Genomic DNA, 14,170 nt, shown 5'->3' with positions numbered 1-14,170 from the left:
AGATGATCTTTGCTTCATTGTGTTGACTTTGTTCCTTTGTCAGACAGCAGTTCGTTGCATTTATATGAGACTGTTTCTGGGGTATTCTAACCCTTTAATCCATTGTTTGTTTGTTTGTCATTGCGCGCGCACACACACACACACACACACACACACACACACACACACACACACACACACACACACACACACACCGTACCTCGAAGTTGAGTCTTGTCAGTCCCCTCACCTTGCTTTTTCCATTAGTATTCTGTTGGCCATTCTGAGTCTTACCTTGTGCATACAAATTTTAGGACCAACTTGGTATCGTAAAAATAATGTGCTACTGGGGGCTGGAGAGATGGCTCAGAGATTAAGAGCACTGGCTGCTCTTCCAGAGATCCTGAGTTCAATTGCCAGCAACCACATGGTGGCTCACAACCATCTATAAAGTGGTCTGATGCCCTCTTCTGGCCTGCGGGTGTACATGCAAATAGAACACTCATACATTAAATAAATGAATAAATAAACAAACTTTTTTAAAAAATGTGCTACAATGTTACAATGAATTTATAAAGATGAGAGGAACTGACATTGGCTGTCCTACTCATGAAGGTGGAATAGCTTCCACTCATTGAATTCTTCAGTATATTTGCAAAAGTTTTGTGGGTTTCTACACACACACACACACACACACACACACACACACACACACGAGAGAGAGAGAGAGAGAGAGAGAGAGAGAGAGAGAGAGAGAGAGAGAGAAAGACTACTTATGTATATAGTTTTAACCTAAGAGGCAGCCTAGATTTGTTTTTATATTAATAGAAACCTAGTTTCTTAACATTAAATATGATTTATGTATAAGATTTTTTTAAAAAAGTGTTTTTAATCAAGTTGGGAGTGTGCCCTTTATATGCAGAATGCTGATTTTTATCGTGAGTGTTGGGTTTTTCAAATGCTTGACGTATCCATGTATAGAATCGTGTGATTTTGCTTGCTGATGTGGTAGAGAGAATCCACTGGTTGCTTGTTGAGTACGGAGCTCAGCTTAGATATCGTGAATAAATGACATTTAGCTATGACATATAATTCTTCTTATAAGTTGTTGAATTTGTTCTGCTCATGTTTTGTTAAGGATATTTTTACATCTCTGTTCATGAGAGGTGTGGTTTTATAGTTTGTTTGAAATGTCTCTAGTTTAGCAGTGATGTCGGCTAGAGTGAGTTAGAGCACCCTGTGTTTGCTTCTGTCTTCTGGAAGAAATTGTAGAGAACTGTCATAGTTCATTCTTTAATGTTTGTAGAACTGACCAATGGACCCGTGGACGGAAAGGTTGCTTTGAAAGTGGGGACATTAAGCCTTACTAAGAGCCTAGGATAGCCTGCTGTCTTCTCTGGGATATCTTGGCCAGGGGGAGGGGGAGCAGGGAGATGTGTGCCATGGCTCTGTGTGGCCCCCATGTTCCAGGGAACTATTTCTTCTGCATTCTCATAGACTCTTGTCCTAGAGGTCTGGAATTGTGTTCACTTTAACTGAGTGTGGCATCGCGTATACAAACTTCTGGGGCTTTGCTCTTCAAGGCTCAGTTTTCTGTGGTATGTTCTTAAAATCCCAATGTGTCAGCACTCTTAAACTCCAGTATGTGCCTCCTCTGCTCAGTAACACTATTCTGTCCCACATCTAGAAATGGTCCTCACATAGAAAGCTGGGGCTGTACCCTACGTGGGTTTTCCTACTTAGTGTCCTCATCTCAGATAATAACACTGCGTTGCCTGTTTTCCAGTATCAGTTGTCAGATATTAAGGTGTCTATATGACAAGATTCCGTGAAGCCAGACACAGAACAGTTGCTGGAGATTTGTGAGCTGACTAGAGATTCCCAAAGGTGCATTGTGTCCTGGAACCAGGAGTCTGGCCGTGCAGAGTGAAGGAATCTCACCCTCTCAACAGCTGCAGACACTGACTTGATGCCCTGAAAGGCTAGGCTCTTAAAATTAATCAATTTGTCTTGTGCAGAACAAATAAGTTGTAGTCCCAAGGATTTTTCTGTCAAATTGGCTTGAATAATTGATTCCCACTAAGCAGTCACGCAAACTGGATGCTTTCTGCCACGACTCCAGTATCCCTTCCGCATGCTTCATCAGGAGGATTTGCAAGGACTTCTTCCTGTGCTGTTTTCCCTCTCCTACCCACTGGCCATATTTCAGTCTGTTTCCAGATCCTGAAAATCCCTCTGGTGCTGAAAGACTAGTGCCCTTTGCTATCTTAATCCCAGGGCCCCATAAGCACCGTGAGCGGTTCACTGCACGGTTTGCTCATTTAAAGCGCAGAGCTCCTCTGTGGGGCTCACTGTGTGTGCTGTGAGGAATGCGCTTATGAAGAACTCCTGTCCTTGTTGTTTGCAAGTCATTTGTCTTGTTGCATGTAACAGTTATCCGTGATTGGGCAAAGCTGTGAGAGAGTAGCTCAAGGGTCTCTGTCCTGCCTTTTGCGGGGCTTCATAAAGACTTGGTGTTCTGTGCTGTTTTCTCAGATGGCTCCCAGCCTCCTGTCACTTCTGTCACTTGTGGCTCATTCACACACTCCCCTGGATAACTCTTAAACTGCCATGTATCAATCAGAGGAAAGTAGAGGCAAGATGAGGCTATGGGGTTGGGGGAGGGACTTGCCTTGCTTAAAACTGGGCAGGTTTTTTTTTTCTTTGTAAAGTGATGTTGTTTCACGTTGTGTTTTGTATGTTAGTTTCTAGCTGTGTTTTGTATTCAAGTCATCGTTGAGAGCAAGGAAGGTACCTGAGTGATAATAAAATAAAGGCTCTAAAAGAACACTGTGCCAGGGAACCACAGGGAATAAACCTGGAGTTTAGCGTGGAATATATAAAGTGAAATTCTGTTGCATCTGGAAAGGCTTTCCTAAAAAAATAATTGTGAGATAATTTTGGTGCTTTGGGACAGAATAAAACAAGCAGTTTGATGAGCAATTCTTCTGAAGTTTGTGGTAAAGGAGTAATAAAAATGTGAGTTCTGACCACAAAAATCTGAGTAACATGAATGTCCATTTATAATCCTTTTTTTTTAATCTCATAAATGTTATGTAAAAAATATAATGACCCAAAAAGTATGTTCTTGAATTTGAAGGAGTCTTGTTTATACAATTCATATAAATTAAAAACAAACAAACAAACAAAGTTAGGTAACTTCTTTCTAAAAATAAAATTGCCCGCTTTTTCTGGCCCAGGTCCTTGAGATTATTAGCAGTCAGTCCTGGGGGCCTCACTTCTTAGACCAGTGACTTCAGGTAGCATCACGTGTCAGCTCATGGCTTTCAGCAGAGCCCTGAGAGACATTACACACACTTCCCAGCACTGTCAGCACCTAGCTCCACAGGAGCAGCCGTTGCACTTCTGCTTTGGCCAGTGTCAGGGCACAGTGTGGGGCTCCCCCATACAAGAGAGTGTTACCTCTTTCCTGATCAGAAAGGTGGAGGAAAATCATCAGTGATGGCCATGAAGACAGTGAACAGCATGCCCGCTGATTTCTTAAGTCAGAGGCTGCTGAGGGACTACCGATTAGCTCAGGGTTGCCATCGACGTTTTTGTTCAAAGAATTTTGGTGAAACAGCTGTTCTCCTCTGGTTTTCGTTTGATTGTTTGGTTGGTTTTCTAGTCTCGTAATATGTCACTGTGTAGCTGTTTTAACATGTGTTTGTCTGCGTCCCCTGTGGCTGGACCTTAGAGTGCATGCATTTATGCATGTGTGCCCACACATATAACACGCTCACTTCTACATTTGTGCTGCTGTTTCCTTAGAATATATTCATATTGTGACGATACTATGAGAAATAGAGGCATGCTGTAGATTGTGAGAATTCAATTTCATGATGTTAGAAAGCTTTAAGTAATACTAAAAAAAAATGTTCTAAGATGTTTGGTAATATGCTTCTTGTTTTAATTGCCACTGTCTTCCTTGCTAGACTTTGAGCTCCTAGACAAGGCATTTGGTTAGAAAAACATTAGTGATCTGAGCTCACAGTTGCTTGAGGAAAGCCCAGAGGAGTGAGCTCAGAGCCTGTTCGCTCTGTCATGTGTACCATCCTCAGTGAGTCAGTCGGCTGCCCTCCAGGCTGTCCTGTCACGTGGTGCAAAGCTCTTAATGGCCTCCGTTGAGTAGTAGTGGTGTCTCACTCCAAAGCCCTGCCACACTTACCCTCAGATTTCACTTAGCATCATTAAACAAATGAGGTAGGACTGGCATGGTTGGGTTAGACCATTGCTTCTCATTCCTTCTGACCTACTGAAGGAAGTGCATTTTGTATTATGGACATATTACCCACCGCACATGTAGTTGAACATGCGTGCATGTCATTCTTTACAAAAGAATCCAATTTTTAAAAATGCTCTGAAAACAGTGTACTAACCTTACCACCTGATTGGTTTGTATATGAAGTACACAGCAAAAGGCGCAAGTGCTGACTGCTTCATCCTCCACCTGGGGAGGTTCTGAAAACTAGGACATGGTACAGAGCTAGAAGAAGTAGGTTGGGAGCACAAATGTGTGCTTGGGTGTTGTAGCTTGATCTGTGTCCCTTCCCATCTCTCTTTGTTTCCTGATTACTGTGATGTGAACTGCTCTGCTCTATCGTGTGCTTCCCAGGACATGGAAACCATGAGCTGAAACAAATCTTCCTTTAAGCTCTTCGTGTCAACTGTTTAACACCACGGTTATAGAAAAGTTACTACACACAATCGTTATAACACTCAGCACTGCTTTATGTATGTTTAGTAGCCAGGCACAAGATTTAATATAGGTAGGCTGTTGGTGAGCTTTTTCCAGTCCTGAATATGTGAGGGCAATGCTGTGAGTCTGCATGATACACTCAAGCTTTGTTCATTTGCTCCTTATACTTTAAACTGAGTCAAGGTTTAAAAAAAAAATACCATTCACACTTGTTGTAATGTTAGTAATAACTGATCTATGTAAGAGTCATTAGTGTATCCCATACTCAGTGGACACATATAGGAGTGCATGAATGGTAGGCCTCGGGGATCATTGGAAACCACCTTGGAAGTTGCCTAGCAAAAGTATGTAAAGATGAGGCAGCTAAATTTAGTTTATGATCCCAAGTTGAATTCTGGACTGGTAACACAATTCTGCACAGAATAATTAGGATACTTTAGAAAACTTGAATAGAGCCTACGCATTAGACAATTTTCATTGTATCAATAAAGTTCTTGCTTTTAATAGTTGTCTTATGCTTATGTGTGACAATGTCCTTGCTATTTGGAAAACACACTGAAGTGTCTTTGATGGAAGACTATAAAGTTCTTCTACTTGTGTGAAGGTTCCTGGAGAGACAAATGTTTATTCGCCCCAAGTAGGGCGCCAGTGGCAGACCACAGTGATGATTCCACCAATGGCAGACCACAGTGATGATTCCACCAATGGCAGACCACAGTGATGATTCCACCAATGGCAGACCACAGTGATAATTCCACCAATCGCAGACCACAGTGATAATTCCACCAATGGCAGACCACAGTGATGATTCCACCAATGGCAGACCACAGTGATGATTCCACCAATGGCAGACCACAGTGATGATTCCACCAATGGCAGACCACAGTGATGATTCCACCAATCGCAGACCACAGTGATAATTCCACCAATGGCAGACCACAGTGATGATTCCACCAATGGCAGACCACAGTGATAATTCCACCAATGGCAGGCCACAGTGATGATTCCACCAATGGCAGACCACAGTGATAATTCCACCAATGGCAGACCACAGTGATAATTCCACCAATCGCAGACCACAGTGATGATTCCACCAATGGCAGACCACAGTGATAATTCCACCAATCGCAGACCACAGTGATAATTCCACCAATCACAGACCACAGTGATAATTCCACCAATGGCCGACCACAGTGATGATTCCACCAATGGCTGACCACAGTGATGATTCCACCCCAGCTGGGTGTGCTGACACAGTGCCTCACAGGCCTCACCTGGCTGCCCAAGCAGCTTCACCCCTGAAAGCCCTCACCTACACAAGGATACAGATCCCTGGATACGTGCATCTCCCACTAAACTCCCATGTTCTAGTCCATCACCTCCAAAGACCACAGGGAGTTGAGAGAATTATTACATCAGCTGGAGGGAAGCACAGTTAAAGGAGAGGCTGCAGCCTCGGGTGCTGTCTGTGGTGGAAATGGCACCCTGCTCTGAAAATAGCATACTACAATAGTTCTTTTTTTTTTCTGAATTTGAAATTAAAACATTAAAAATGTCAAGGATTGTTCGTAATTTAAAAATATGTGTAGTTGGTTCTTGAGTTTATTCATGCTAAGTGTATTATATGTATGTCAAGGTGTGTGCTACCCCCCCTTTTTTTGGTAAAGTTAAAAAAAATTCCTTAATTTTTTTATTCCTACCACAATTACAGGGCAATACACCCCACGTATTGAAAAGGACAGAGTTGCAACTGATAAAGATTCAGAATTGTACATTTAATTGACACCACATTGCATTAATCAGTAGCTACAGCTTTTGCAAACTGGCTGTCAAGAAGGATTCCTGGTTAAGCTGCTATAACTTTTCTTGCTGGATTTGAGTTGCATCTATTTTCGTAAGGGGTACCATTTTCCTGTCGTGTCTTTGTCTGGCTCTGGTGTTAAGTTAATAATGGCCTTGCAGGATGAGGTGAGAAGCAGTCCCTCATGTAACTGGAGATTTTTGAGAAGCATTGACAGTAATTATTCTTGGAACTGTTTAGTCACATTGACCAAGGAAGCATCTAGAACCAAGGTTCTTTTTATTGAAAGACGTAGAATTTGAACCCTTGATAGATCTACTCAGATTTCCTGTTTCTTCTTGGGTCAGTTCCTATGAATTTTATTAATTTTTTATTCCTTTGTAGTTTAATTTATATTGACTAACAATGCACTTTTTGTATTACATAAGTGTCTGGTTAAGTTTTATGTAGTTTTATTTAAACCACACAGAATAACCCCTCCATCCAAGCTGCCTTGTTCTCTGTATTTGATCTAAGATGCACTCTGGGTGATAGTGCTTTGAGTCCTCTGGGTCCACATCTTTACCAGTTCTATTTCTTTCTGGTTGGTATATTTCAGGTGTTTCATTTGCTTTAAAATTGTGAAGTTTTAGGGTTGGGGATTTAGCTCAGTGGTAGAGCGCTTGCTAGTGGGTTCCGTCCTCAGCTCTGGGGGAACAAAAATTTTTTTTTGAAGTTTTAAAACTGTCGTCTACAAGATATCTTTACCAAAAATAGACCGTTAGTCTATCAGGGTCTTTTTTTCCTGTTCCATTTGTGTGTGGTGTATGCATGTATATGCATGACTTAGAATGCATGGGAGCAGATTGCTTAATTTCAGCTCAGTTATATCTTAACAGTGTGCTTAAGAGGAATAAAAGAGTTTCCCATGGTGTGTGTTAGTTGGCTACCAATGAATGCGGGCAGGAAAAAAAATCTACAAATGGCATATTCTTAATTTTGATTGCTACTTCATCTTTGTCTTTTCAGCATGATGTATCCCAGACTTTACTCAAGGCAACCCTGGACAGTGTTGTAGAAGAATGTGTCAGCTTTGTGGGCGTGGATATTAACATCTGTTCTGAGGTTTTGTTAAGGTGAGAGAAGAGTTTAACTTGCTAGCTAAGGGAAAGGGGCCATGTGTGTAAAGTTACCAAGCAGAGAAAAATCTATCAGCTTATAAGTTCCTGTAGCATGACCAGAGAGGAAAGTGTCATTTAAGGGTAAAACTGCAGGAGTTCATGTTATTATTATTTTCAGTAGTCCACATCTGAAATGAAGGGCTCATGGTAACCCTTGATTGCACCACTGCTGCGGATAGAATGTAAATTAGGTTGGCGTGACAGCGTGCTGCTGCCCCGCTGGAGCCTAGCTGTCCTACACTAGCCCTTCTCTGCACACGCCTGCCAAGGCTGAAGGTAACCCAAGAGAGGGCTCCTGGGGTTCAAGGTGGGCTGCTGGGTTTTCCCCGGCCCACAAGTCCCCTGTCCACCCCGAGTGCTTACCTGGCAATTCTAAAAGGGTTCCTGTTTCTTTCCTTTTGCGTGTTTGACTTCACCCCATGCTCTGGATATGAGGTCTGATGAAATTCCCAGGTCTAGATCCTTCTCACCAAAACAAGATGGTGGGAGTGCCCTCTGTGTTCTAAGACACCACTTTCCTACCAAAGCCATGAAACTCGTAATTCCTTGCCTAGAATTAGGGTTCTCTGTACTAATAATCTTTTAATTAAAAGCAAGCAATTCCATATTGATAGTTTTCAACCCTGGCATTCACAGGGAAGCCCCTCTATGAGTTTTGTACATCAGAGGACTCAGCAGACAGGAAGACCCTAATAATGGTGTGCTACTTCAGGAATCCCCCTTGCAGCCACACGGAGGGCCAGGCGCTCTGTGGCTGTGTCAGGTTCACCAGTATCACAAGCAGCAAGTGGCCTGTCACAGCTTTGCATTGCCTGTCTTCTTGTCCTTCTCTGATTAATTTAGATATATAGCAATGTGTATCTGTAATTGATTTTAGGGTCCCTGTGATTTATGTTGTTATCTTTTTTAGGTAAGAGTTTTCTTTTTTCTACTTTTCTTTCTGTTATTTTATTTTACCTTTTTATTTTTAGGCATATTGCAGGACTCAATGCCAACAGAGCCAAAAATATTATTGAGTGGCGAGAGAAAAATGGGCCTTTCATCAACCGAGAACAATTGAAGAAGGTAAAAGGCCTTGGTCCGAAATCCTTCCAGCAGTGTGCTGGCTTCATCAGAGTCAACCAGGATTACATCCAGACGTTCTGCAGGTGACTGTAAAGGCTTACACCTCTGGTGCTTTGCAAGCCTCCTCTCTTGTCACTGTCACCCCTGCTGCAGACAGCATGAGTTCTAGATGCCCGTTGTTCCTTCCTTCACCCCACAGGGATTGAGTGTGTTCAGTGCTAGGCTGGAATGCAGCGGTCAGCAAGACTGACAGCTGCCTCTTCTCATGTGTTAGTGCTTGGAAAGGACAAGAAGCCAACTAGTAAAACAAGTAGTTTCAGATGGTAAATAAGTGCTATAAGAATGAAGGGGCTTGGCGCTGTCCTGGGGAGGCAAGCAGCTGCTTTAGATGCCTTACGTAGTAGAAAAGTATGTGAGCAAAGTTTTGAGAGAAATGAAGGGGTCAGCTGCACACGGATCAGAGCAAGCCCCAAGTGTGAGAAGTCCTGTGGCAGGGCCAGCTTTGAGGTGTTTAGAAACAAGGTGCAACCTCTTTACGGCCACCTGGCAGGGAAGGAGAGGTGCCACCACATGAGGGCAGCGTGGCAGGGAAGGAGAGGTGCCGCCACGTGACGGCAGCGTGGCAGGGAAGGAGAGGTGCCGCCACATGAGGGCAGCGTGGCAGGGAAGGAGAGATGCCGCCACATGAGGGCAGCGTGGCAGGGAAGGAGAGATGCCGCCACATGAGGGCAGCGTGGCAGGGAAGGAGAGATGCCGCCACATGAGGGCAGCGTGGCAGGGAAGGAGAGATGCCGCCACATGAGGGCAGCGTGGCAGGGAAGGAGAGATGCCGCCACATGAGGGCAGCGTGGCAGGGAAGGAGAGGTGCCGCCACATGAGGGCAGCGTGGCAGGGAAGGAGAGGTGCCGCCACGTGACGGCAGCGTGGCAGGGAAGGAGAGATGCCGCCACATGAGGGCAGCGTGGCAGGGAAGGAGAGATGCCGCCACATGAGGGCAGTGTGGCAGGGAAGGAGCGGTAGAGAGTCAATGTACCCACAATGCACTGCTGACTTCGCAGTAGCCTCAGGTCAGCCGTTATGGGGACCAAGTTGAATCCTCCCTTTCTAGTCCAAGTTACTCAAAAATAGAGAACTTGGATAAACTTGATAGTGTTTTACAACCATGAAGGAGTAGTCTTTATGCTCTCCTCCTTTTGAAATTTCTGGTGCATGGATGCATGTTTTTTCGTCTTCACAAAATTATCATCGAGGTTATGCAAAAACAGTTTCTTTCTGGAGCAGGTTAAGAGACAGTCAGCCACATATGCTGGTGCAATATATTGCAAAGCTCGTAATGAGAATAATAATGAAACAGTTGGGTTTTGATATGTAAATCGAACAGAATAAAATCTCAAATGCACTATAATAGAGCTGAAAGTTAGCTTATGACAGAGTGACATTTCAGATACTGGTAGAAAATTGACATAAAATCACTTACAGAACAGTGTAATTCAGAAGGTTGGTATATGCAGAGGATGCGGTTGGCCTAACTTGCTCCTTATTTTCAGTACATTCCACAGAGATCATAGAGGTAAATGAGAAGAGGGAAACTCTAAACACATAGCAGAAGACGTGCAGAACTTGCAGAGCGCTGGTTTGGTAGGACTTCTTCCCAGGCAGATTAGAAAACCCAGAAGCTGCAGCTACAGAGCAAGCACAGGCACCACCTTAAAGCCCAGGGAGGCTGCGCCCACCCACAGGCCCATGCTGGAGCTGGGGACAGGAGGCAGGATGGTCACAGGGGCTTGCTGCAGGTCAGTCAGCCTATCCGAACTAGTGAGCTTTAGAAAAATAAGGTAGTGAGTTTAATAGAGGAAGACACCCTCACCTCCACATACACACACGTGCACATATGTGCACACAATACACCACACACACACAACCCAGAGGCCACAAATGAAAAGTGAGGAGGATAAAATAATCATGTATTTGTTGTATTTGTTTTTGGAAAGCTTGGTCAGAAAATTCAGAAAATAGTATTTTAAAAGAAATAAGAAGTGAGCTATGCCTGGCTTTCTCACTTTGAGTTTCTTGCCCTTATTTCCCATTGTAGATATGTTTCTGTATCACCCTTGTGAACGTGGCATTTATTGTTAAATATGAGCGTATGTTTATAACTATTTGAAACCTTGTTTACTCATATCTCTTCCCAAGTATTACATACAGAAATCTATTCTTCTTTCCTGTCATTCTCTACAAGGCCTGTGTGATATTTTAATTAAATTACAGAAGGACTATAATTTAATGTAATCATTGCCTTATTGAAAAACATTTGAGTTGTTTTAAAGCCTTATATTTTTCAACTGATGTCAGTACTTAAAGAGTTTTGTGATTGTTACAGCTTCTGTATCTTCTGTCTTCTTGCCTTTAATAAGAATATCATATAAAGGCTACTTCGGTGGGTGCCTGCGCTGCTGCGCTGCTGGCCGCTACAGGAGCGTGTTTGGTGTTATTGTCCCACTTCTTGTAAACACAGCTCTTATGCTTTGCCTCAGTCTCACTCTGATGCATTTGTATGTATTGACTAATTAATTGCACTGACTCTCTTGTCTTCCATAATTTGTCCCCATCATGCTTTCTGAGTCTTCTTTTATGTTTTCCAATGAATTCATTAGTTAGCAGACCTTGCTCCTCAATGTGTCTTATCCTCAGCTTTGTTTTTGTTTGTTTGTTTGTTTATTTACTTTACATCCTGACCAGTAGCTTCCTTCCAGCCCTCTCCTTCCAGTCCCTCCCTTTCTCCTCAGAGACGTGGAGGCCTCCCATGTATGTCAACGTGCATTGGCCTATCAAGCTGAGATAGAACTAGGCACATCTTCTCCTCCTGAGGCCAGACAAGGGAAAGCGATCCAAGGACACACAGCAGAGTCAGAGCTCAGCTGTGCTCCTGCTGTTAGGGGCTGCACTTTGGTTACATATGCATAGGAGACCTAGTCCCATCCAAAGCGTGCTCTTTGGTGGTTGAGTCTCTGTGGGCGCAGCTTAGTGGATTCTGTAGGTTTCCTCGTGGCGTCCTGGCCTCTATGGCTCCTTCAGTCTATCTCCCCACTCTTCCACAAGACTCCCCGAGCGCCGCCTGATGTTTGTGGGTCTCTGCATCCCTTTTCATCCGCTGCTGGGTGAAGCCTCTCAGAGGACAGTTATGCTAGGCTCCTGTCTGTAAGCATAGCAGAGTATCATCAATAGTGTCAGGGGTGGGCTTGCTCTTATGGCATGGGACTCAAGCTGGGCTAGCCATTGGCTGGCCCTTCCCTCAGTTTCTGTTCTGTCTGAACTGACCTCTGGAGTTAATCCATCTCTGTCCTCCAGAAAAAGGCTAGAGACTTGGGATGTTCTCCAGTTTCCCAGCCTGCTTCTCCTTAGCTCTGTTTTCCTTCAGAGTGAGATTTACACACACACACACACACACACACACACACACACACACACACACACGATGTTCTCCAGTTTCCCAGCCTGCTTCTCTTTAGCTCTGTTTTCCTTCATGGTGAGATTTACACACACACGTAACATTATTTAGATTTTTATAAATACATTCATATATATATTAATAACATGTATAAGCATCTGTTTAATGTTACTTTTTGATTATGTACCTCCCACTGTCTCTATAGTACATATTCTTGTTTGTTTTTAATCACTGCTTCTCAGGGTCCGTGTGTAGGGAACTCCTGGAGACACTGACTAGGTTTTGCTGAACTTCCTACGTGCCTGGGAATCTTTCCCATTTGTCCTCCTGTTGAATGCAGTCTGGCCCTGTGTTCAGGGCATTTCCTTTACACCTTCAAATTTATTTGTCTGTGCTCTGACTCTGTCTTCTGTGTGCAGTGTGAAACCTGATGCCAATCTGCTTTGGCTTGGCTTGCCTCTAAACACTGTGTTTGATTTGATTCTTTTGAAAGCCAATGTCTTTTTTCAAATAGATACCGTGAGTCTGTCTCCACGAGTTTGTCAGCTGTGAGTCTGTCATTAGAGTCTCACTCTGCACTCAGTAGGTTCTATTGGAAATAGATTTTTCTCAGCTCTGAGAAACCATCTTTGCCATCTTTCTATGATGATGATTTTATCAATTTCTTCCTTTCCCCTGGAATGCCAGTTGCATGGACTGAATTGTGTAAGAATGTTTTTGACTTTGAGTAACAGGAAATTATATTAATGGTATTTTAAGCAAAATGTGGTAGTTTCTGTGAAGTGAATGGTTACGGTGTGTGGTTAGCGTAGCAGAGGACTAAGCACATGATTAATTTAGCTTTCTTTGCTTTTCTGCTCAACTTCCTCTCTTTAAATGTGTTTTACCTGAGTGCAGTAGCCAGCACACTGACTCTTCAGGCCAGAGCCAAGGAGCTGCAGTGGTCACAAATGAGAAACCGGACAAAAAGAAGAACAAAGCAGGGGCTACCTTCGCAGCAAACCCACTAGACCAGACTTGCATCCATCCGGAATCCTACGACATAGCAGTGAGGTGAGCCTGAGGCCAGCCCCGTGAGTTCTGCCCAGCACATGGCCTTGTATGGGGTAAGGAGAGCTGAGACACAGGCTTGCTTAGCATGACAGCAGTTTTCAGCTGTTCCATGGTGCTCAGTTGGCCACGCATTACTTCACAGCAGTGAGGAGCGAAGCCGCTATTCCTGGAGCTGTGTCAAGCCAGTAAGCTTGGCTCTAGGGGAGAAAGCTGTGTGGTGGAAATTGCATGGCAGTTTGTTTGTTTTGGAAATTAGCATTACTCACTTGACTAACACCTGGCATAACTTGCGCTCTTCAAAAGACAAAGCCCTTTTTGAAAGTATAAACAGCCACCTTTCCCAAGGATCTCTCCTTGGGTTTAGAGTCTAATGTTCTTTTAGTGGGAGCACACTAACAGAGAAAGATACTGAAGTGATTTTCAGTACAAAAGCTTAATATAAACTGCTCAAAGAAACCAACTTTGCCCTTTTTATTATATTTCTTTGTGTGTACATGTGGGGAGCGGGGTCAGAGGACAACTGGCAAAAGAATCAGCTCTCTTCTTCTACCATGTGGGTCCTGAGGACAGAACAGCCATCAGGCTGGTCACCCACTGGCCCATCTTATTGACCCAAAACCAGCTTTTTAGTTGCATATTTGATTATCTTTAATTTTTTTTCCATTAGTTCAAAACTTGTGACTTGTGTATAACCAAAAATTCCTAAGGATTTGACTAGATTATACAGTAGTGGTTTTAAAACCAGTTTGCTTTAACTTTGATTGATTCCAAAATATAAGATCTTTACATTGCTTTGAAATCATATGTATTTGCTCATTTTGATAAACATCACTGGCTTCTGTGGTGGGTTGAATAGGAATTGCCCCATAGACTCCTGTGTTTGAGTGCTTGGCCCATAGGGAATGGAGCTATTAGGAGGCGTGGCT

The 14,170-nt window shown here is 43.4% G+C and overlaps 1 protein-coding gene across 2 annotated transcripts in view; it reads left to right on the top strand.

Moving 5' to 3' along the window:
* Positions 1-14,170, top strand: part of SRBD1 (S1 RNA binding domain 1) — a 160,294-nt gene that overhangs the window by 130,391 nt on the left and 15,733 nt on the right. For both annotated transcript variants that reach the window (XM_084793143.1, XM_084793144.1), the window contains 3 exons: positions 7,527-7,633; positions 8,650-8,826; positions 13,089-13,244. In XM_084793143.1, coding sequence (XP_084649269.1) covers positions 7,527-7,633; positions 8,650-8,826; positions 13,089-13,244 — 440 coding nt within the window. The remainder of the gene's footprint in view (positions 1-7,526; positions 7,634-8,649; positions 8,827-13,088; positions 13,245-14,170) is intronic.

The sequence above is a fragment of the Acomys minous genome (genome assembly GCF_964271855.1).
Source record: "Acomys minous genome assembly, chromosome: 8".
NCBI classification, from domain to species: domain Eukaryota; kingdom Metazoa; phylum Chordata; class Mammalia; order Rodentia; family Muridae; genus Acomys; species Acomys minous.
This window is presented reverse-complemented; position numbering and strand designations above follow the sequence as displayed.